At 36.3% G+C, this 21293-nt stretch overlaps 3 protein-coding genes across 8 annotated transcripts in view; 1 reads left to right on the top strand and 2 right to left on the bottom strand.

Annotated features, from left to right (window-relative positions):
• Nucleotides 1–1818: 1818 nt before the first annotated feature.
• Nucleotides 1819–7452, bottom strand: si:dkey-190g11.3 (uncharacterized protein LOC567059 homolog). Of its 2 annotated transcripts, XM_046870251.1 has the most exons (7): nucleotides 7418–7452; nucleotides 7230–7285; nucleotides 5870–6040; nucleotides 4977–5081; nucleotides 3742–3882; nucleotides 3150–3200; nucleotides 1819–3018 (listed from the first exon to the last, which is right to left on the bottom strand). In XM_046870251.1, exons 1-7 carry the CDS (start codon nucleotides 7431–7433, stop codon nucleotides 2854–2856), a joined length of 705 nt encoding a protein of 234 aa, XP_046726207.1. In that variant the 5' UTR covers nucleotides 7434–7452; the 3' UTR covers nucleotides 1819–2853. The 2 variants fall into 2 exon arrangements, with proteins under 2 accessions (XP_046726207.1, XP_046726209.1); XM_046870253.1 differs by lacking the exons at nucleotides 7230–7285; nucleotides 7418–7452 and adding an exon at nucleotides 6159–7221.
• Nucleotides 7453–10383: 2931 nt separating this feature from the next.
• rab3c (RAB3C, member RAS oncogene family) lies at nucleotides 10384–14842 on the top strand. The gene is made up of 5 exons (XM_046870708.1): nucleotides 10384–10554; nucleotides 11809–12030; nucleotides 12754–12872; nucleotides 13443–13567; nucleotides 13794–14842. The coding sequence occupies exons 1-5, from the start codon at nucleotides 10537–10539 to the stop codon at nucleotides 13982–13984; spliced, it is 675 nt and encodes a 224-aa protein (XP_046726664.1). The 5' UTR covers nucleotides 10384–10536; the 3' UTR covers nucleotides 13985–14842.
• A 52-nt stretch (nucleotides 14843–14894) lies between these two features.
• The window catches only part of pde4d (phosphodiesterase 4D, cAMP-specific), a 169526-nt gene continuing 163127 nt past the window's right edge, over nucleotides 14895–21293 (bottom strand). For all 5 annotated transcript variants that reach the window (XM_046870704.1, XM_046870703.1, XM_046870705.1 and 2 more), the window contains 2 exons: nucleotides 20890–21072; nucleotides 14895–20751 (listed from right to left, as the gene is read on the bottom strand). In XM_046870704.1, coding sequence (XP_046726660.1) covers nucleotides 20239–20751; nucleotides 20890–21072 — 696 coding nt within the window. In that variant the 3' untranslated portion in view covers nucleotides 14895–20238. The remainder of the gene's footprint in view (nucleotides 20752–20889; nucleotides 21073–21293) is intronic.

The raw sequence follows: 21293 nt of genomic DNA, 5'->3' as shown, positions 1-21293 counted from the left end.
TTTATACAGCCATCGAAAGTTCATGCCACCACCTGGGTATAACCAGTAATGACTCATGTCTTCATGATACCTTGAGATATAGTGGGTGCAGTCAAATCATGCTAGAGACTTAAAAGGAGCATGGTGCAGTGCAGGGTGTGAGAAGTGCCTTTAGCACCAGGCAGCTAGAAATAGCCACCAGAGATACTGCAAAAAAATTTAGAGATGTGGGGAACTGGGAGGGTTGAAAGCATTCTGGATCAGTTGCATTTGACTCGATGCACACAAGGGCAGACCTGCAAAGAGTAAGTCACAGCTGACCAGATTTAAGATGAGAAGGAACTGAATAAGCATCTGAGTGGCCTCCATGAATAGAAATGCCTGCATGTTCCTTGGGTTATGATAAATAAGAGGCAGCAAATGGTATTTTAAGTGCAAGTACATGGAGATGATCATATAGTGCAGTACTCAGTAGTTAAGGCTCTGGGTTAATGATCAGAAAGTCAAGCCTCAGTATCGCCAAACTGCCACACTCGGGCCCTTGAGCAAGGCCCTTAACCCTTTGCACTCTGACTCTAACTTCCTAACATTAGTGGGATATGCAAAGAAAGAATTTCACTGTGCTGTGATGTATCTGTAACAGGCCTTTCTTATAGTATAATAAGTGATGTGTAGAACATTATAAATGCACTATGTACAATTGATTTATTAATTAATCTTCACATCCTGGTCAAGGTCATGGTGATTCCATCATGAGGTGGAAATACACTCTAGATAGGTCATGTTATGTTAGAGGAGCCCTATTACAGTATCTACATTTTATTAGATTTTTAGAAATGTATTTTAGTCAGCTGTTTTTAAACCATTTTCTTAAAGTTGGCAATAATTTTAACTTGAATGTACTTCAAGTCAGATATATCAGTGGTTCTTAGTTATGTCCTCTCATGCTTTACTCGATTCTGAACTAAACTGATTTAGAGCATCACCTTGTGGTTAATGTAATGTAGTGCAACCTAACAAAACAGGTCTTACTGCAATACATTCTGTATAATGGATCTCAAGCATTCTGTAGGTTTCTTCATCTTCTAAAGACACTTTATTAGACGCTTTGCTTACACTTTGCATCGCTTTTATGTAAACCATGACAGCTGGTCTTCCATCTGCACTTTGTTAGTAAAACCTTTTTTTTGTGTCACTGCACCTACAGTGATATTGTATCAGAATTAGCATGATAATTATAAACTATTGTTCATAATGGGTTGGAAGCAGCAGATGGCCTATGGAGAGAAGAGCAAACAGACATGCTGAACTGTGCCATGAATTCTCTAAAAGGACAAAGCTTCTCCTGCCTTGGGTCATGCACGTGAGCCACACCACTTGAAGAGGATTCTAAATGATGTCCATTTATATTGGTTTTCCTGGGACAAAGATTTTATTAAAAATGCAGGTCTGTACTAAATTAGCACATGATACCAGAATGTTGTTCTCTACAGCCTTTTTTTAACCCAATTTCTCCCAATTTGATTTGCCTTTTGATAGCCAGCACATGCCAGCCACCAACTGTCGAGGGAAAGTGCTGACACGTGCATCCTCTTGGACACGTGAAAACAGCCACCCCATATTTTTTTTCAGGCTGCTGCTGCTCCTCTCAGGGCAACTGAACACACTGAAAGGAAAATGTCAAATGCATTCTTCAGTATAATGTACGAGTACTCTGATTTGTTAATGTCAGTCACTATGATGATCGGCAAATTTGCTCTTGGGATATGGATCACTGTGGGGTTCTGTTTTGCATTCGCCTGAGGACACAATGTTTTTCAGTTGCACCACTTTAGAGCATTGTTTTGAAAACTTTCTTTTATTAAAACATATATATTCGACATAATGTTAAGGGCCGTAGCCCAAAAGATGTTTCCGCCATGTTCCCAAGCTTTATTATTAGGAATATGACAAAGTGCATTTGCAAGCTTCTCAGGCATTAACAAACTCTCAAGTGTGTTTCTCATTCATTACACTGCTCTGTTAGATGAATGTTATTAAGATGCTAATGTCATTTTAACTCAAGCCATTTATGTTCATTATTATTTACTGCATTTCATGTTTTCATAAAAGAGAAATTATAAATGTAGTCCTCATGTTCAGTCAATTATAAGAGATCTACAGAGAGAGTGAACTATACCTTAGGGAATTTTGAGCATCCATTTATGTTACACAATTATATATATCCTCATTTCTGAAGAGAAAATCTAAGAAAGGTAAAATAAAGATAAGTCATAATCTCATATATTATCACAATCAAAACTATATTATTCATCTGGAGCATTAGCTAGGTTTTCTAAGTAGCTTATAAACACAGCTGCTAATAGTTACTGACATCCACATCACGAACCAACCTCATGTACAAAGCTGTAGTGCTTATTTTTTGAGTTTATATTATTATTACATTAGATAATATTATCTAAAGTACTTTTTAATGACGGATTTGTCATTAAAAATCTTTCTGTACTAAATAATAGGTTCTATATAATGGGAGTCAAAATGTTTAGTGGTACCAAGGATCATTCTCAATCCATAAACATTTTAAGGCAGAATGCCTGCAATTACTATACTGCTCTACAGTAAACATGTTTTAAAGTAGAGCTCTCAAAGTATATTACTGGCAGAAAAAAGGATTAATCTGTTTTCCATAATTCAGCACCATCTGACAGGTTGCCACAGAAACCCACATATATTTAACAAAAAACACTGACAGGTTATACAACCTCCAATATTGTCACTTTCACTTAATCAGAAAGACTATGTTTAGGTCATTGCCTGAAAGTTTATAAATATCCATTTGGCAGTAAAGAAAAAGGCTTGCAATGATTTCTCTGTTCATTCCAGGAGTTTGCGGACTGTTGCCATGTCGTAGGCCCAAGCCTGGTCAATTCCTTGTCCCTCTGATGCTGAAGCATGCCAGTGAGGAAACGGGAATCGACAGGCAATCACTCTGGCATCATGAGCCAACTCCTGCTCCAGCTTCCTGCCTAGAACTTCCATCTGAGGAGAACACCAAAATTCTTATCACATAATGACTATAATCGTTATTTTAATAATAAGCAGATTTCTTTACTGTTGCTCGACTTTACTCCTAATGAATTCATTTGGATTGCAGATTTGCATAAACATACCACTCCAGGCGCCAAGAAAACTGTCAAGGTCTTATATCGGGACAAATCAGTCTGTAAAATATGGAGACGTCTTGCTGTTATAAACCATATAATATGAAAATATACATATTCCTAGATCTACTATATAGCCAAAAGTATACGGGCACCCAATTATTACAACACATGATGGTCTTCCCCATATGACAACAATTACCACAAAGGTATAAGCACACAATTATATAGAATGTTTTTCTATTCTGTAACTTTTCCCTTTACTGAAATTTAAGGGCCCAAACATGTTCCTGCATGACAATGCCCCTGAGCACAACGTTAGCTGCATAAACAGACGGTGTGTCACAGATGCTGTGAAAGAACTCAAGTGGCCTACACAAAGTAGAGACCTCAACTCCATTCAACAACTTTGGCTATCTTGCCTGACATTAGTGTCTTAGATCAATAATGTTCTTGTGGTAGAATAGGCAAATCTCCATTGCCACACTCCAAAGTCTTGTGAAAATATCTCCTTTCCAGAAGAATGAAGGTTATTACCCTATTATATGCTTTTTTTAAGGCACGTGACAAACACAAAGAAACATTAACATGTATAAAATACCTTCCAGAAGTCCTCATTTACAAATCTTGCTGTCGTAGTTGGAATTTTCCTCCATCTTGCTCTGGCTCTGGCATAACCAATCAAAATGGAGTTTATTTCAAATCCAGTACATTGGAAGCCCAATGAACTGGCAGCAAACACCTGTAAAGACAAACAAAAATAGTGAATTTGAATACATGATTAGAGCCTATCCATGTTAAGATCTATAACTATACACAGTAGTGATGTCTCGATGCCAAAGTTTTAGCTTTGGTACGATACCAGAATGTGTTATCGATACTAAACATTGATACGATAAGTGACAAATAACCAGTCTTAAAAGAAGAGTGAATTAATTTTTTTTATAAAATAAGAATCCATTTTATATCCATTATCCATTTTATAAAAAAGAATAATAAATACAGATTTATATCTTAATACCTTTGTTTCAAACTGTTGCAAAAAACCTACAGGGAACATAGGTTACATTTTGATGTTGAGAAAAAAAAAGAAAAGTGGAGTAATACATACAATAAAAATATATTTAAAGCCTCTTATCATTGTCACGTTAACCGGTTTCGCAGCAATTTGTGAAGCACTGCCAAAATTCGGAACAGCAGCGTATCAAATAACGAAATCAGCAAAATTATGATATCGTACGGTTTGAAATATAATATGTACCGGCATTTTTCCAGTATACCGCACATCACTAATACATAGTAATGCAGCTCTATTTTTATTACGCACAACTCTCACTGTACAGAACTTCGAGCTGTAATTGAATAAATACATGTAAGATACTTTTAAAAAGTATAATCAGAGCAACAAAGAACAAAAAATATATTGTTACCTAGAGAACACTAAGTGTGAGGCGGGAATACAACCTAGACGGGACTCAGTCCACATCAGGGAACCACACACACATTCACATACTCATTCACACTCAGAGATAATCAGACATATCTAATCCACCTACTAGCATGTTTTTGAGAGGTGGAAGGAAATCAGGAAATCCAAAAGAAACCCTTCCAGACAGAAACTGAGTTCAGGACTGAACCAGAGACCCTGGACCTGTGAGGCAAAAGTGGTACCTTCTGTACCAACATGTTGTCCAAGCTTTTTATTATTATCATTTTAAATCACAAATGCAGAGCATTTTCCTGCTTCTCACTGCTCAAGGCCTAAAACTGCACTTGCAGCTTAAACTTTTGTATTAAATCTTTGACATACTCTTTTACTCTGTATTAAGCACTTACCAGTCTTCCATCTCCAGAACCCAGATCTGCCAGACAGCCTCCTCTGCCTTGCAGGAGCTTTAGAACGTTCTGCGTCTGCACCCCACTTGAGGGCAAGTACGGCACCTGCACAGCAGAGATAGGACTTTTGTCTCATGCTGAGACCTCAACAAGAGGGAATTGAGGAGAATGAACAGGACAGAATTTCATAAATGAACATTCAGGTCATGGGAGTAGGTCAGAGGGATAGGATTTGCACAGAAGATTACATCCAATCACATGTTTGGATGCAGTTGAAGAAAAATCTCCTTCACATTAGGAAACATTTTAGTCAGTGCAGCTTGTTTGTTGCATATATCAGTTTTAAATCATTTTCAAATTCAACATCAAATGCATGCTCCATGTAACACCAACAATATCATATATGTAAAACGATCCATTATTGCTCTAGTAAGAAAAAGTTAGCAGTATTCATCATCAGTGACAGACTAGGTTAGTTGCTCTGAAGTTCATGGATCATCCTTTCAGATATTAATCAGCAGGGTGAGAAATAAAAAACAAGACCAGAAGCAGAGATTTTATTGTTCTGACAGGTATTAATGTCACTTTTGCATCACATCAATCTTTTAAAAGACGTTGTGGTTTACAGGATAACACGTGAAATTAGTTTGACCAAGAGAAATAGTGAAAGTAGAAGTGAATTTCCAACAACTGCACCGTTACCAAGTAATTTTCATTTAGAACTTAAAAAAAAAAAAAATTTCCTTGTTTCAGTTAAATGTAAAAGGTCTAAATATACTACTTTGTAGAATCTAGGTTATACCTAAATATAATTCCAAAAATTATAAAAACAGTGAACATACAGAAAAGCTTTATATAAGTTTATGTCCCCAAACTTTTGATTGACATGTTACCTTAAGGCATGTTGGCACTTTTCGGAATCCAGGCAGTGCAAAAACTGTCCAAAGTGCGTAAGAGGCCATAAGCATGGCTCCCGAGGCAGCCATGACCACTGGCTTTTCACGAGCAGGATGTAACTTTTTATCCTGAAGGATGACGTCCACAGAGTCTTCCATGATCTTCATCTTGAAATGAACAAAATGATAAAACACAGAGGACACAGGTGTTAGCCTTTCTGCACACATGCTATCGCATTCTCACAGCTGAAAAAAATTGAATGTTACTTCAACTTTGGATACTTACTGGACCGTTCACATGGAAAGAAGTCCCATGTGAATGAAAACGAGTCATCTCTTGTAACAGCAGTTATTAAATTAAAGATATTACTAGACATGTATTTAAAGTGATATTTCCTTATTATTATAAATAAACTTTTTTATTTATTTGAAGGTTTGTAGTCATGAAGCCAGTAGCCAACTGGCCAAGTTGTGTAATACTCTTATACAATTAAAGGCAAGGTTTTTTTTACATGTCACATGTACATTACAGAACAGTGAAATTCTTTCATTGTATAGCCCAGCGATGTTAATAAGCTGAGGTCAAAGTGCAGGGGTCAGTAATATTATATTCAGCACCTGAAGCACAGAGGGTTACGGGCCCAAGAGCGGCAGCTTGGCGATACAGGCGCTTAAAACCCCACTTTCTAAACAGCAACCCTTAAGCTAAGCTACCACCTCCCTAATTTTTGCATATCTCTTGTCAGGAAGCTGGGGTCAGAGCATCAGTCATGGTACATGACCCTGGAGAAGAGAGGGTTAAGTGCCTTGCTCTAGGGCCCAACAGTGGCAGCAGTTGGGGGGTGGTGGAGCTTGAATAACCAGTAATCCAGAGCCTGAAACACTGAACCACCACTGCCATACAATCTACAGTCTTGTTGAACTCTTGCAAACATGCCAGGAGGATATGCAGTGGTGCAGAAGGTTCAGTGCTCTTGTCTATTGTTTATATAATTATATTTATTCCAGGGGAGGGCGCCAGGACTCCATGTTTACTCTCTAACCATATTTAAAAAGTTTTGACGACAAAATAAAGTTCATATCATTGCAAATCTGAAACACACACCCAAAAAGTTAATATGCATAAAACATGCAACAAACAAACAAACAAACAAACAAACAAACAAACAAACAAACATGATGACTAGTGGTTTACTGCAGCTGCAGATTTCTACATATATACACAATTCTGCCTGCTGATTTGACAGCAAACATTCAACAATAAGCTCCGATTTATTTTAGCAGACAGGAAATGCAGACAAAACTTCAACCACAACATAAAAAGTATGTGAACAAACTGCGCAGCTTGGTGTCCTACCTGAAAACCACGTTTCCCATGAGCGTTGTGCCCAGTGGGCGGGGCTTCTACGTGATCTTATCACGTGATAGAGTGAGAAAGGCAACAGGGAAGAGTGAGACTCTTGAGAATAATGTCAAATAAAATAAATAAAAAACCCAAAAGATTATAATAAAGTACGTAAAATGGTGTCATGCATGAATTTTTACTATTGAATGCACTCATTGATATCAATACGATTTGCATCTACGCCTCAGATCAGTTTGGACTGTGCATTACGTCATAGTTATATTTGATTTATTTATTAATTTATTTTTTCGGAGCCTGCGTTGGAGAAACAGAAGCCACGTGACCGCTCTGATCCGAGCTTTATATCAGAATCAAAAAATTCTGCAAAAATTCGGAGGTGCAATTTACCATCTTACAGGACTACCTGTTGATCGGATCATCATCTAACCTTAACTATTTTAATAACTTTAACCAGAAAAAAAACTAGAACCATGCCAATGCACCAATTTATTTATTTATTTTTTATTAAAAAAAACATATCAAAGCACCTGAACTAAGATACCAAAAATCGACTTCATATGTACAGAACAGAATCCACACAATTATTTAGAAATATAGATTTAGGTTTCTACTTAATATTTTTTTTGTCTATTTTTATTCAGCACGTTATATGTGTATGTATCTACTCCTCGATAGATTAGTCTCTGAATCTATTTCCTTATGTATTCATTTATTCTTGCATTTATAATATTGGACAAATTTGTTTACTCGAACTAGTATCAAGCTGAAATAAATAAATAAATAAATAAATAAATAAATAAATAAATAAATAAAGAATCTTTATTTAGGAATGTGTGACCACAAGAGGTCGCTGTGGTGCAATGTTTAGAAACATTGCATGTTCTGTATGGAATCCTTACAAGAAAAAAAGGCAAGTCGGATCTAGTATACAGGTGTATTCTAGTATCATCAAAATAAAAAGAGATAAACACTTGAAATATACCAGTCTGTGTGTTATGGATCTATATAATATACGAGGTTAAATTTTTGTACTGAATTACTAAAATAAAACTTTTTAATGACATTTTAATTTATTGAGATGCACCTGTATGTCTAGAGCCAAAATATCTGAAATAAATCAAATAAGGCCAAGTGATTAACATAAACTTGCATAACACTAAACTGTTTTTAACTAAATCGAATTGCATTCGTCCTCCTTGTTTATGTTTTTTTTAATATTTAGAATGAATGAGTAAATTAATGAATGAATTGCATGAAATGTTTTCTAGTTCAATAAAACTAAAATAGTATGCAGAATCAATCCCATTTATAATACAATAGAGTTCAGGGCCTAATACAGTTTTTCAACTTATTATACTTACACAATGTGTTTGTGATATCAGCGACCTCTAGCGAGAAACATGCAGCTGCTCCTTATTTTTTAAATATTTTTTAAAATTTGTATTAGGATAATTAATAATTAATTAATTTTAATTAACATGTACATTGCAATTTTAAAATAAATTAAAATATGTTATATTTAATGTTAAATTATAAATGATTTTTTTTTAATCTTCTCATGGCATGGCAGGCTAAATCAGAATTCGGGCATTTCTGGCTGACATTTCTCAAGGTTATACACAAATGTAGAAAATCTGTTGGGATACCTGTAATTAAATATATAGTTAATGTAAAAGTTGACATTATATAGTTTACATTTATTTAAATAAATAATTAAAAATGATTGAAAAATCTTTTCTCAGTACTGCCTGGTGAAATGGTCAGCTGGTGTAACTTATGTATTTGCTACTGTTTGTCTTGTTAAGAAAAATAGCTCTCCTCCTCCTCCTCTTCCTCCTCCTCCTCCTCTTCCTCCTCCTCCTCCTCTTCCTCCTACTCTATATCTCTGCAGCTCAGTCTTTACTGTTTTCTTACGCTTAGATTCATTCAGGCTCCATGTGGTTTTGTAAATTCGCCTGTGTTGTTCAGTGGTTTATTTTTACTGATTTGTTGGTGTGCAGAATGTTTAATTGTTACCAGAACTGTGCTCAGTGGGGGAAAGCTGAGGGAAGTTAGAGGTGAGCTTTGTGGCATGTGTGCCCCACAATGTGCAAGCAAACATTAAAAGAAAATAGATTTTATACACCTTTGGCAGTTGCTAATAGTTGTAAAAATGTGAACTGTAAAACACAAATATATGCCACCTACAGTGTGAACTGCCACCCGGTTATCACAGAAAATGAGCTCTTGTCTGGGGGTGGGTGGAAGGTGGAGGGGAATGTAATAGTACTCATGTGCAGTATATACTCATTCTCTTCACACAAATACAATGATTGTGTTTTTATATTTGGGAAGTTTAATAACGTTTCTACCCATTAACTATTGTGCAGCTTTTTTCTTTGTGGAACAGTTCCCTTTTACCTATAATACTGTTGTTGTATAGTATCCACTTTTGTTCATAGCCCTTCATTAATTTATTCAATCATCCTGACTTTTTCTGTTAGGTTGAATGAATAAATAAATAAATGAAGGATAGAATAGTTGCATTGAAGGCAGCATCTATGTCCTTGTATTAGCTTATTTTAATGTATAATGTCTCTATGCACTGAGGTGAGGCACCAGACAGACAGAGCCAGATTTAATCATATATAAACCACAAATAGATTAAATGATTCAATTCCCAATATGTTGGTTTGATTAGGGAATGTTATTAAATGTTATACAATCAATGCTTGGGCTCTCGCACGCTCCCATGCGGCAGAGGTAATGGCTGCTCATAGGTTCCATAGACTATGGACGGTGAAGACATGCAAAAAAGAGGTATATAAAACAGTATATTGGTGATATTCACACTAAGCTGAATTTTTAAATTTTTTTTTACAACACAAATGAACAGAATCATTCAGAAATTGCATTTAAAACACAGATCAGGGAGAAAAAAAGCTTTGTTTAAAAATATCATCTCACATTTATTTTTTTAATGGAAGATAACAGGGGAGGCACTGCCTCATCACTGCCTCTCCTGACTGCACATCTCTGTACATTTCCTTGTATATGTAATCTACAATGCTGATAAAACACGACTCCGGTTCTTTTGTCACTATTGTGCGGGGAAATCGGTGCGCATGCGCAGTGACAGCCGCTCGGGTTTGTGACAGCTCCCATTTCCTGATATTAGACAGTGAATGGATTGGGGAGGAGTGAGAGCGAGTGACGTCCGAAGCGAGCATCAGTCCGCATTTAAGATTTATTTCAGAAAGCGACTCCACCTGATTCTAAAAAGCTGCAGATAAGTCTAAGCGTCTGTCTGAATCTGAAGATGGATTTATATGGGAAGGTAAAGATGTTAAGTTTTTTCTATTTTGTCGAAAACGAGTCGCGGTAAGCTTTTTTGTTTTTTGAAAAAGGGAGACAAACAGTGATTTATGTGTGCAATTATATAAAGAAAGACTATATATTTTTAAATTTAACATAGTAAAATGATATGCATTGGAAGGGGTTGACATTTTATGATCCAGATTTGGAATTGAGAGAAGAAAGTGAATTTCAGTAGAAATACAAAGGATTTATCTAAGAGTAATCATGCTTGAATAAAAGTGCGGGGTAACAGATTGTGAAACACCACCAGAGCATCAGAGAAGATACCTGTGGAGTGTTCAGTAAAGTCTGGACTCTGTATGTGGGTCATTTCTCCTGCTGTTGCTGTAATAAACCGGACAGCTCCCGGTGCTGATACACTGAGATACACTGGGCTGTTCGCGGTGCTTACCAACTTTACTTCCTAAAAAGATTCGGTCGCTTAAAGCTCCAACTATTGTTCAGTAAAATTACTGAAGCAAATATCATGAAGAATTGTATTCGATTACTTGATATTTTCAAGTGATTTTGCAACACGACGCTAAGTCAATAAACGCTGAGAGCATAGTTCAGTCGTTTCCGGTTTGGCCGCCTTGAGATATCGGGTAATATCGCGGTACTTTGGAACGAACAACTCACCATTAACATCCTCCAGATAAACAGCATTTTTGACTGGTTTTTCAAGAAATATGTCTGGTTAATGAGATAGTAAAACATCTAAACAAATATAATTACTACAAAATTATAAACTGTATTATGTTGGATAAAATCAATTATGAAATAAAATATTGGAATGTATAAAAAAATACATCTAATAAGGATTTATATATCTCATAGTGTTTCTGTTCATGTTCTTCAAGTTCCCATGTAGGTTTCCTCCCATTTCCCAAAAATGTGCGTATTGGCTACATTAAATTGCCAGGAGGTGTGATTGAGTAAGAAAGTGTGTGTGTGGGTGAATAGATGGTTGAGTACATCCACAGTGTATTTTCAGGCACCCTGGGACACACACACACACCAGATTCACCGTTGCACTGACCACAATAGAGCAATTACTGAAGATGAATGAATAAAGCGTCATGCACTACCAGTGTATTCATCCATTTCAATTAATGCACAATATTTTTTTCCAATATAATTTTGAGATTTGTTATTATTTCAAAATAAAATCATTACCAGTGTCCTGTTTGTACTTTGTCATGTGTGACCATATTTTTTCTCTTTGGTTTTAAAGATGGCAGCCACTCAAGATAGCAAACAGAAAGATAACTCGGATCAAAACTTTGACTACATGTTCAAGCTGTTAATCATCGGGAACAGCAGTGTTGGTAAAACGTCATTCCTGTTCCGCTATGCCGATGACTCGTTTACATCAGCTTTCGTCAGCACAGTGGGGATTGACTTCAGGGTTAAAACAGTTTACAGGAACGACAAGAGCATCAAGTTGCAGATCTGGGTAAAGTACCAGGGCTACATCTTTTCATTCTATGTGTCTCATCTGTTTAGAATTTTTTAGAATCTACAGGTTTAACACCTGACAGAAAACACAGATGGGCCACTGCAAACACTCTTGACAATGTTGGTTATTTTATCCAAACTCAGCCTTTAAAGTTTATTTCTAAGCTTCAATATATTTACTAAAAAATGCAGTTTTACAAATACAGAAATAAGCAGGAAAACATGTAAGAACATCATATAAGCAAGCAACATATTAAATATAAAAACAACCACAGGGGACGTCTGGGATATGTCAGGGAAAACATGGTGTATGAAGAGAGATAAGCATCTACTGCAGATGGCCATATCCTGGCCTCACATCTTATTTTCAACCACACTGTATGCAAAGTGCTCAGTGTGCCAGATCACAGCAGTTTGTCATCTTTTTAGCCCTTTCACTACTGCAGACAGACAAGTGGCACATTAGCGGCTTTAATTCAGTCTTACAACAATTACTAGTGTCTCCATCTGCGTTAATAGGATAATCTGAGCTGTTCTAATTTGAAATAATTGATTTTAGACAAATGCAGTATATAATTATATATTTCTATTATGTATGTATGCTTTTATGCATTCACAAAACAGAAATAATGCTCTGCAAGTATACTGCTCTGCAGAAACTAAAACAAAAATTTGTAAGGAGAAATGAAGAAAGACTTTCTCTTTAATTTCTTCTGTACAGGACACAGCAGGGCAGGAGCGCTATAGGACCATCACCACAGCTTACTATCGTGGAGCCATGGGATTCATCCTCATGTATGATATTACTAATGAGGAGTCCTTTGCTGCTGTACAAGACTGGTGAGTTAAAGAGGTTAAAGAGTCAAAAAAAGGTCAATCATTTTTTTCTCAACCCATCTGTTTCCCCTACACTCTTTAAACTTTTCATTTATCAATTTGTATATCCATCCATCCATCCATCCATCCATCCATTAATCCAGCCAGTCAACCATATATTGAATCTATTCTTCCATTCATTTAGACATTCAACAATTTATTTTTTAACTCTTCTACCTATTTTTCCATTTATCTATTAACTTATCTATTTATCTATGTGCATATCTGTGTAATTTTCCAATTCACCTATCTATTTCCCCTCCATTCATAAACGTATCCATTTGTATATACCATCCATTCATCCATCCATCCATGTAAATGTAATGTATTTTTTTAAGTTTTTTTAAAAAAAATTGTAAATGTGTAAAATGTATCATGTTTATCAAACAGATCATCACTTTATCAATTTATTTTTAGCATTTTATTACTATGATGATCACTTTGCCGCAGTAAAAAAGCTAATCCTCTAATCCTTTGATGTTGGGACACAAACAAGCCATTAATGATGCATTGCTGTCTGTTGTGTGCTTTCAGGTCAACTCAGATTAAGACATACTCATGGGACAATGCGCAGGTGATCCTCGTTGGAAACAAATGTGACATGGAGGAGGAGAGGATAGTGTCTGTGGACAGTGGAAGACTCCTGGCAGAACAGCTGGGTGAGAGAAACAATCCTGATCATTTTACTGTGTGAGGCAAAAAGGAACTCTGTAGCAGCAAAAATAGAATGAAGGAAAATAGAATGAAGTCTGTCTGCATTAATTATTATATAAATGCAATATTACACTCTACTTGTAAAATAAGGGGCTTGTGTTTTAGATTAACCTGGATAACTGTGGTTTATTCCTTGAGATCTTTAAACAACTAATTTATCTCTTTCTAAAGGATTTGAGTTCTTTGAGACAAGCGCAAAGGACAACATTAACGTCAAGCAGACTTTTGAGTCCCTGGTGGACGTTATCTGCGATAAAATGGCCGACAGTCTTGAGAGCAACCCTGCTGAAACCACCGGACCACCCACAACCAAACTAAGCGACAACGCTGTACCGCCCCAGCAGTCCGAGTGCAGCTGCTAGTGATACCTACACGAGCGTGCGTGCGTGTGAATTCTGTGCTGTTGCCAATCTTTCAATGAAAAAAAAAAAATACATCACCAAACCCCAAGGCCAAAGCTTTGCCAAGTCGTGGTAAAAAAAATTCTAGAAAAAAACCCCTCTAGATTATTATCAACGCAGGACTATAGATTACAATTGCTGAAAAAAACTAAAGTATATGGTGATGTGCCAAATTATCAACGTGTCAGAGGTCCCCTGTGTGATTATGTCATTGTAAAGGCCTTTTCTTATGCATTGAGGTTTAGATAATCGCAGTAGATCTCTTACACTGTGCAATATGCTGTTTGTGTCACTTAAAAAAAAAAAAAAGCAATGAAATGAAATAGCAGCTGTGCTTATTCCCACTCGCCTCAGGGGAATTACTTTTGTGTGTATTCCTTTCTTTCTACAGTACCTAATGTACATATATAATTGGTAAGCTTTTGTTATCTCCTAACTAACGAGTGTTTTGTTGAGTGACGTCTATAATAGTATGTATTGAAAAAGCTGTCATTATACACAAATAAATGTGGCCTTAAACTCTGTAAAGCTTAAAGATTCATTCCCACTTTCTGAGGTTGGACCGTTTGTGTTGAAGGTTGGAGGAGTAATGAGGAGCGGTAGCTCAGAGGTTAAGGCACTGGGATACTGAGTGGAAGGTCAGGGGTTCAAGCCCCAGTATTGCAAAACTTTTAGCAAGGTTTAACCTTCTATGCTCCAGGTGTGCGGTATCATGGCTGACCCCATGCTGTGACCCCAGTTTCCAAAGAAGTTGGGATATGCAAAGAAAAAAAGAATTTCACTGCGCTGAAATGTATATATGACAAATAAATCTATTCTATACCCGACATTATGCGATTATGAATTCACACAAAAAAGTGGCACAGATGTATGCAGTCAACCCATGCTTTCATTTATTCTGGTGCATATAAAACATTTTTTTATCCAATTTAACCTTTTTTTTTTTACAAGTTTAACTTCTACAGTTCTATCCAATAGACTGTCATAAATAAGGAATCCATTAAACAACTACATTTTCTTGTGAAACCTCCAGATAAGTTGGCATTCAGGTCACATAACAAAAAATAGTTTCCTAAATTATTTTTAGGTTTTTCTGATGTAAAAAGATGGAGTAAGACAAAAAAGGAAAAGAGCCACTAATTCTATCCATTTAGGGCAATTAGGAATCTACAGTATATGTGTCAAAATTAGCCTCCATTCAAGAACTGGAGTTTATAAAGACATTCCATCCTTTATCCGAAAATTAAAAAAAGCCTAATGTCCCCAATGGAAATTTAAAGTGTTTTTATATTGCATGTTTCACAGATGTCAGTAAAAAAAACGATTTGTAATGATCTAGCATGAATTGTTTGTTTCAGTCAAAATAATTATTAACATTGACTGACTGAAAATCCAGTCAGTCTAAATAAAAAGAAAAAAAAACCCCAAAACAATTCACACACAGTTAGAGCCATTCAAATTTGCTTTGGCACACATTCATATGTTCTCCTCCAAAAGTATTGGAACGAAAAGGTCAATTCTTTTTTTTTTCTTTTCTATATTCTGAAAATATTTTGGATAACAATTGTTAAAAAAGTCATTGCACAAGCATTGAGCAGTACCAATAAAGCATTTTGCAACTTCCCTAAAACAGAAAAAAAAACACTTGGGTACTTATAACCAGATGCAGAACAGGCCAGTCAAGAAAGCAACAGAAACCATGTGAGAGATGTGAAGATGTGAGAGTTTCCCAAACTAACGTTAAAAGAACACTTTAAGAGCGGAAATATAAAAGCATTACCACAAAATGAGGGTGTTGTGGGCAGGGAGCTTGCACTTTGGTTCCAAAGGTTTAAATCCCAGCTACGTCAAGCTAACACTCCTGGGCCACTAAAGAAAGCCGGAAATTCCACAGCTGCTCAGTTGTATGATATAAATTTAAATTGCTCTGGATAAAAGCAACTGCCAAAGTAAAAATACAAATGCAGACCACTAATCAGAGTAAGAATCAGAAGCCCAGGTTGGAATAAGCAAAGGGCTATAGAGATGTTCTGTAATCAAGATCAACCTCTAGCAAAAAATGTGATGAAAAAGCAAAAGTATGGAATAAAGAAAGGATCTGATCATGATTCAAAACATATGAGCTCACGGTCAAGCACAGTGTCTGTGTCCTGGTTTGGGCTTTCATGGGTGCTTCTCGAATGGACTCACTAATCATTTTAACTGCCAATTAATTGGGGGAAACTTTATCATACAGCAACACAATGACTTTAAACAAACTGTCTAGATAACAAAGAAATTTTTTAGGGGAAAAATGGGTAAGGTTTTAGACTGGGCAATCAACCACCAGACACAACTGAGCATGCATTTCACCTCCTGAAGTGGAGACTTAAGGGAGAATTTAAAATCCCCCCTGAAAAAAAAACAAAAAAAAAAAAACAGACAGTTAAAAGAAAAAGTGATAAAAGTCTGGAAGGCATCATAAAAATAAGAAGGCAACAGTCTGTATCTCCAGTTGATGCAGGTATTGCAAGTAGGGATTATGCAAACAAATAGTAAACATTTTATACTTTGTACTTCAGGCGTATACATTCCAATAGTAAAAATAAGGAGTGTTGTCACCAGAGGTGCCATGTTCTTAATCATTTAACAGAATCAGATGTAAATATCAGAAAATGAAAGCTGAAATTCAGATCTACGGTCTTGTATTAGTCTTAAAAAAGAAAAAAGAAAAAAGGAAACAAAAGATTTAGCCTTGCCGTTCCAATACTTTTGAAGGGAACTGTGTATCCCATATGTATAATCACATGTTTCCATAGTTTAGCACATATGTTGACAGCTTATAAAAACACATCAATTTGGTTTGCTAAAAAAAAATAAAAATAAAAATAAAAAATTACAGTGTGCTGCCAAATGTAGTGATATACTTTTAGACAACAAACAAACCTCCATACTGGCCTTTTTTCATTAACTGACAAAAAGAACTATTCATTCTCTTACATTTGAAAATGAGGAAAATAACAATAATAAAATACATTAAGGTCAATTTCCAGCCAGTAGGTTTTTTTTCTCTTTAGTGCAACGATAAGATAAGAAACTTAAATAAAAAAGTTAAGGCACAACCCTCTGGCCAAGGGACTGCTGTTTCTCTAACGAAAGAAAACACACATAACATTGGATTTCTTCACTCCTCCACACATCTCGCAGGAGATGTTTATAGATGGGTCCTTAATATACTGAATAAGAATAAAACATTCTCTCATTAAGAGTTCTGTAATACAGCAACACCATCACCATTAGGGATGATAGAATCATTTACAATATGGTAAGAACAACAGTATGTACTGTACAGCACAATAAATACATGTAAACAGACAGAAATGAAAAACCACTGAAAGCAAGGAAACTGGCTGAGGAGTAACCAAAAGAGAGAAAATCATTTGGCAATGAGATAAAAAAAAAAATCCATGTACAAACCATTTCCAAAGGCAGGGTCTTTATACATTTTGTGTTCTTTTTTTATTACATTACAGTTCCTGCTTTCTAATCCAAATATACTCACACATGCTCACTCGTCACCTTTCTGCTGCTACAGTTGGATTTGATTTCACCATGCTACAAGCTGCAGAAATGAAAATAACGGAAGTTCAGAATGGAGGTTTAGAATGGCACACAAAGCTGAACAGGTGTACTGGATGCAGTGAACGAGTGCAAGTTTTAAGCAAATAAAAATAAAAATCACATTAGTGCCGATGGCCCTGTGGACCAGGGTCAACCAGAATAAGGGATGAAGAAGAAGATGACTTACTGGCCTTTAGACTCATCCTAACCAGTTCTAAACACTTAAGCATGCTGTTGTGCAGCTTCACTCCTGGCATACAGATGTTTATAACACACTGAGCAAGAACACTCATGTGATTGGTTGAAATTTTTGTTGAGTTAGATTCACATGCCTGGACTGGTGCTTCTGAAGCGACCCAAAATAGAACTAGAAAGGAATGTTCACGTGTACAATAGGGCCCAAAGATTCTGACTACTAATGTTACAAATTTTCCTAATTTGCATTGTTTTTGAAAGGGACCATAAATGGCATAATAAGCAGAAATTACTACAATTAATCTGTTCATATAGTGAATAATACAAATTCAGAATATTGCAAAATCTTAGATACTTAATATTCCAGATTTTGAACAGTTCCCTCACTTTTTTCAATACAGTAATCCCCCGTTTATCACGGTGGTTACGTTCCAAAAACCCCCGCGATAAATGAAAAACCACCAAAAACGGACGCCACTCCAATAATGCTATTTTATGTATATAGTACTGTACTGTTTTAACATTTTACTTCATTTTATAATTAATAATGATATTCTTTTATTAATAAATTGTATTATTTAAACATAAAACTCCATAAAAACAATTCCCTATACGTTTAATGGTCACGCTATCTGCGATAAACCGGGGGCACGAGATTCGAACTGTGGTAAAGCGGGGGATTACTGTATTCAAAAACCATCCATTATATGGGAAAAAGATTTTCATCATGATTTAAGACATTTGGATCGTACTACATAGTAGGGTTGAATCAATTTCACTCTCAAAAATAATGCAGAACTGTAATTCTTCTCATCACTGGTGTGGAGCCATCTAAAGCATAACTTCTGAATAAAAAAATAACTGATGTACAGTCTAAATACCCTGATATATCTTTACCCTGGCAGCTTTTGAAGAAACACCTTATAATCCCCAGGTGAAAGATACACACTGAAAATAGAAAACATATCCTCTTGATGATACCATCCTAGTGACAAGGGAATTCTGAGTGTCGATGAAAGTTGTATATTGCTTTGTACTGTATGTAGTCAATAGTATAAAGATGTACTAAAGACTACATAGTAGTATTTACACTCACCATCCACTTTATAAGGAATTCCATAACACATGACTATTGATCACTGAATCAGTCCATCAAGTGGCAGCACAGCAGTGCATGTCAAAAGCTTTATGTTCAGATCTTTTAAAGTTTACACAAAATGTGTTACACTATTCCGTGTAACCTCTAAAGACAGTTGAATGTAAAAAAATCCCAGGAGATCAGTTTCTGAAATCAGTTTCAACAACCATAAACTGTATTTGCAATATTTTTTGAATTGTGCTGCTGCCACATGATTGGATGATGGGACACTTGCACAAATAACCACGTGCACAGGTGTTCCTAATAAAATGGTCAGTGAGTATACATAAAATTCAAATAGTTCAGTTCAGAGCCATTTGAGAGTCAGAATACATCTTCAGATCAAGTGGCTTCTAAACAGGAAACTGGTCAATTAAATCTGGCTGACAAAAGAGTAAAACAACGCATCAGTGAATTTGCCGTCTTCATTCTGACCTCTTTATGAATCTGTAGATCAGACTGAAGAAAAAGGAAGCTTCTGGTTTGTCCTGGCAACAACATCTTAAGGCTTGTCTAAGCATGATTGAAAAAAATTAATCTAAACAATGATAGGTGTCAGTTACCATGTAAGTGAAGGCCTGCACCAAACAAAGCACTCTTTCTATTAAATTAAAAAAACAAAAAAACAAATGTTACTTCATAAAGACGTCACATTTCACAAAAGAAATCTAATAAAATAAATAATACACTCTTTGGCAGTTGCCGATTGTAATTTTTTTTTAGTTTGATTCCTTGTGCCATGAGTCATTTCTATTAGCTTTGGTAATGAGTCTATCTACACTTAGCACTGCAAATAAAGTAGATCTAGACTTTGAGGAAGAAATAACATTTAAATTGTGTAGTGAACGTCTACCAGCTTAACTATGTGTCTCCATGCAATGACGCTCCCATCAAACCATAAGTTAGAAGAAAAAGATGGTCTGATAGGTGTTTTTGGCAAATGAAAGTGAAATCTACAAGAATCTCTTTTCTTTTTTTTTTCCAAACTACTACCTTAGTTAAAAAAAGACAAATGTTTGTTTCAAATGTGTGCGTGGAAAATACTTTCCTGAGTACAAAAATGGGTAAAACGGCACTAGTGATGGATAAACAAGGACCATATGGATGATGTCAGAGATGGTGATGGGAAAATGAATACACATTTTTGGATAAAGATGTACAGTACACACAGACACACACAAAAAAAAAAAACATAAAAATATGAAAAACCCTACAGCTTATCCATAAATAAGTGGCTCTCATGTCTAGTATAAAAGAAGTCCAAATGCTATCTCATACTGTGTTACGTATTGGCAGTGTCCTGCTCTTCTTCATCCTCATCCTCATCCTCCTCCTCCTCCCGTTCCACTAAAACACAGGATTCTGATATCTCGCCCTCTTCCTCTCTCTGATCTTCTCCTACCTCCTCCCCCTCAGTCACCTGTTCGTCCAGGGGGATCTCGGTACACTCCGAGTCCTGTGTGCAAAGGGTTTTAGAGTCACTGCAGCTGTTCTCGTCCTCTTCCTCTTCCTCTTCTTCTTCCTCTTCTTCCTCATCTGGAGGGCTACCACTGTCCTTCTCCGTGTCCGATTCTCCATCCTCCTCCAGCGTGAGCTCGAACTGAAACTTGTCATGAGTGGTGGCGCGGCGCCCCTCAGTATTCGTGTCCAGTGCTGGGGACGGGCTTTGTGGGATGGTGCTTTGGTACCACTCCCTGTTGTCCTCCAGCGTGTCCAAGATGTCCTGGGCGTCAGGGTGGACCAGGTCTGCCCACGTTTCCCACAGTGGGTGCACGATGTAGTCGATAAAGCCCACCTGAAGGAGAACGAAGGCAATTCAATGGGATCATAATATCTATTATTTGCAGCTTTTTTTCAATAAATGGATGGACCAAAAACATAATGTCTCCACCACCTAGTGGTAAGAATGGACTATAAAATTCCATCCTGTTACCTGTGATTTCTCAACTGAAGCATTGTGTTTGTCACACATGGGGCTGATCTCCATGCCACGTTCCCTCTCACGGTCTCCCTGGCTGAAGAACTCCTCCATGATACGGTCTGTCCACTGGCGATACAGCTGCAATGGCTTTGTGGGGTTACTGAGGTCTGCACAGTGCACCATGTTCTGTAGCACCTGAGACACAGGCAGCAAAAACACTTAAATGATGCCTCCTTACTGTCCTAAAGGTTCTCAGTGCTGTCTGCAAATCTCTATTCTGATTGGTCAGAATGTTTATAACAAGTTACCAGTGTCAGAGCTATTTTATAACTTATGTAACTAAATTAACTTAAAGTATATATATATATATATATATATATATATATATATATATATATATATATATATAAATCCCT

This window comes from Silurus meridionalis, chromosome 17 (genome assembly GCF_014805685.1).
Source record: "Silurus meridionalis isolate SWU-2019-XX chromosome 17, ASM1480568v1, whole genome shotgun sequence".
Lineage (NCBI taxonomy): Eukaryota > Metazoa > Chordata > Actinopteri > Siluriformes > Siluridae > Silurus > Silurus meridionalis.
This window is presented reverse-complemented; position numbering and strand designations above follow the sequence as displayed.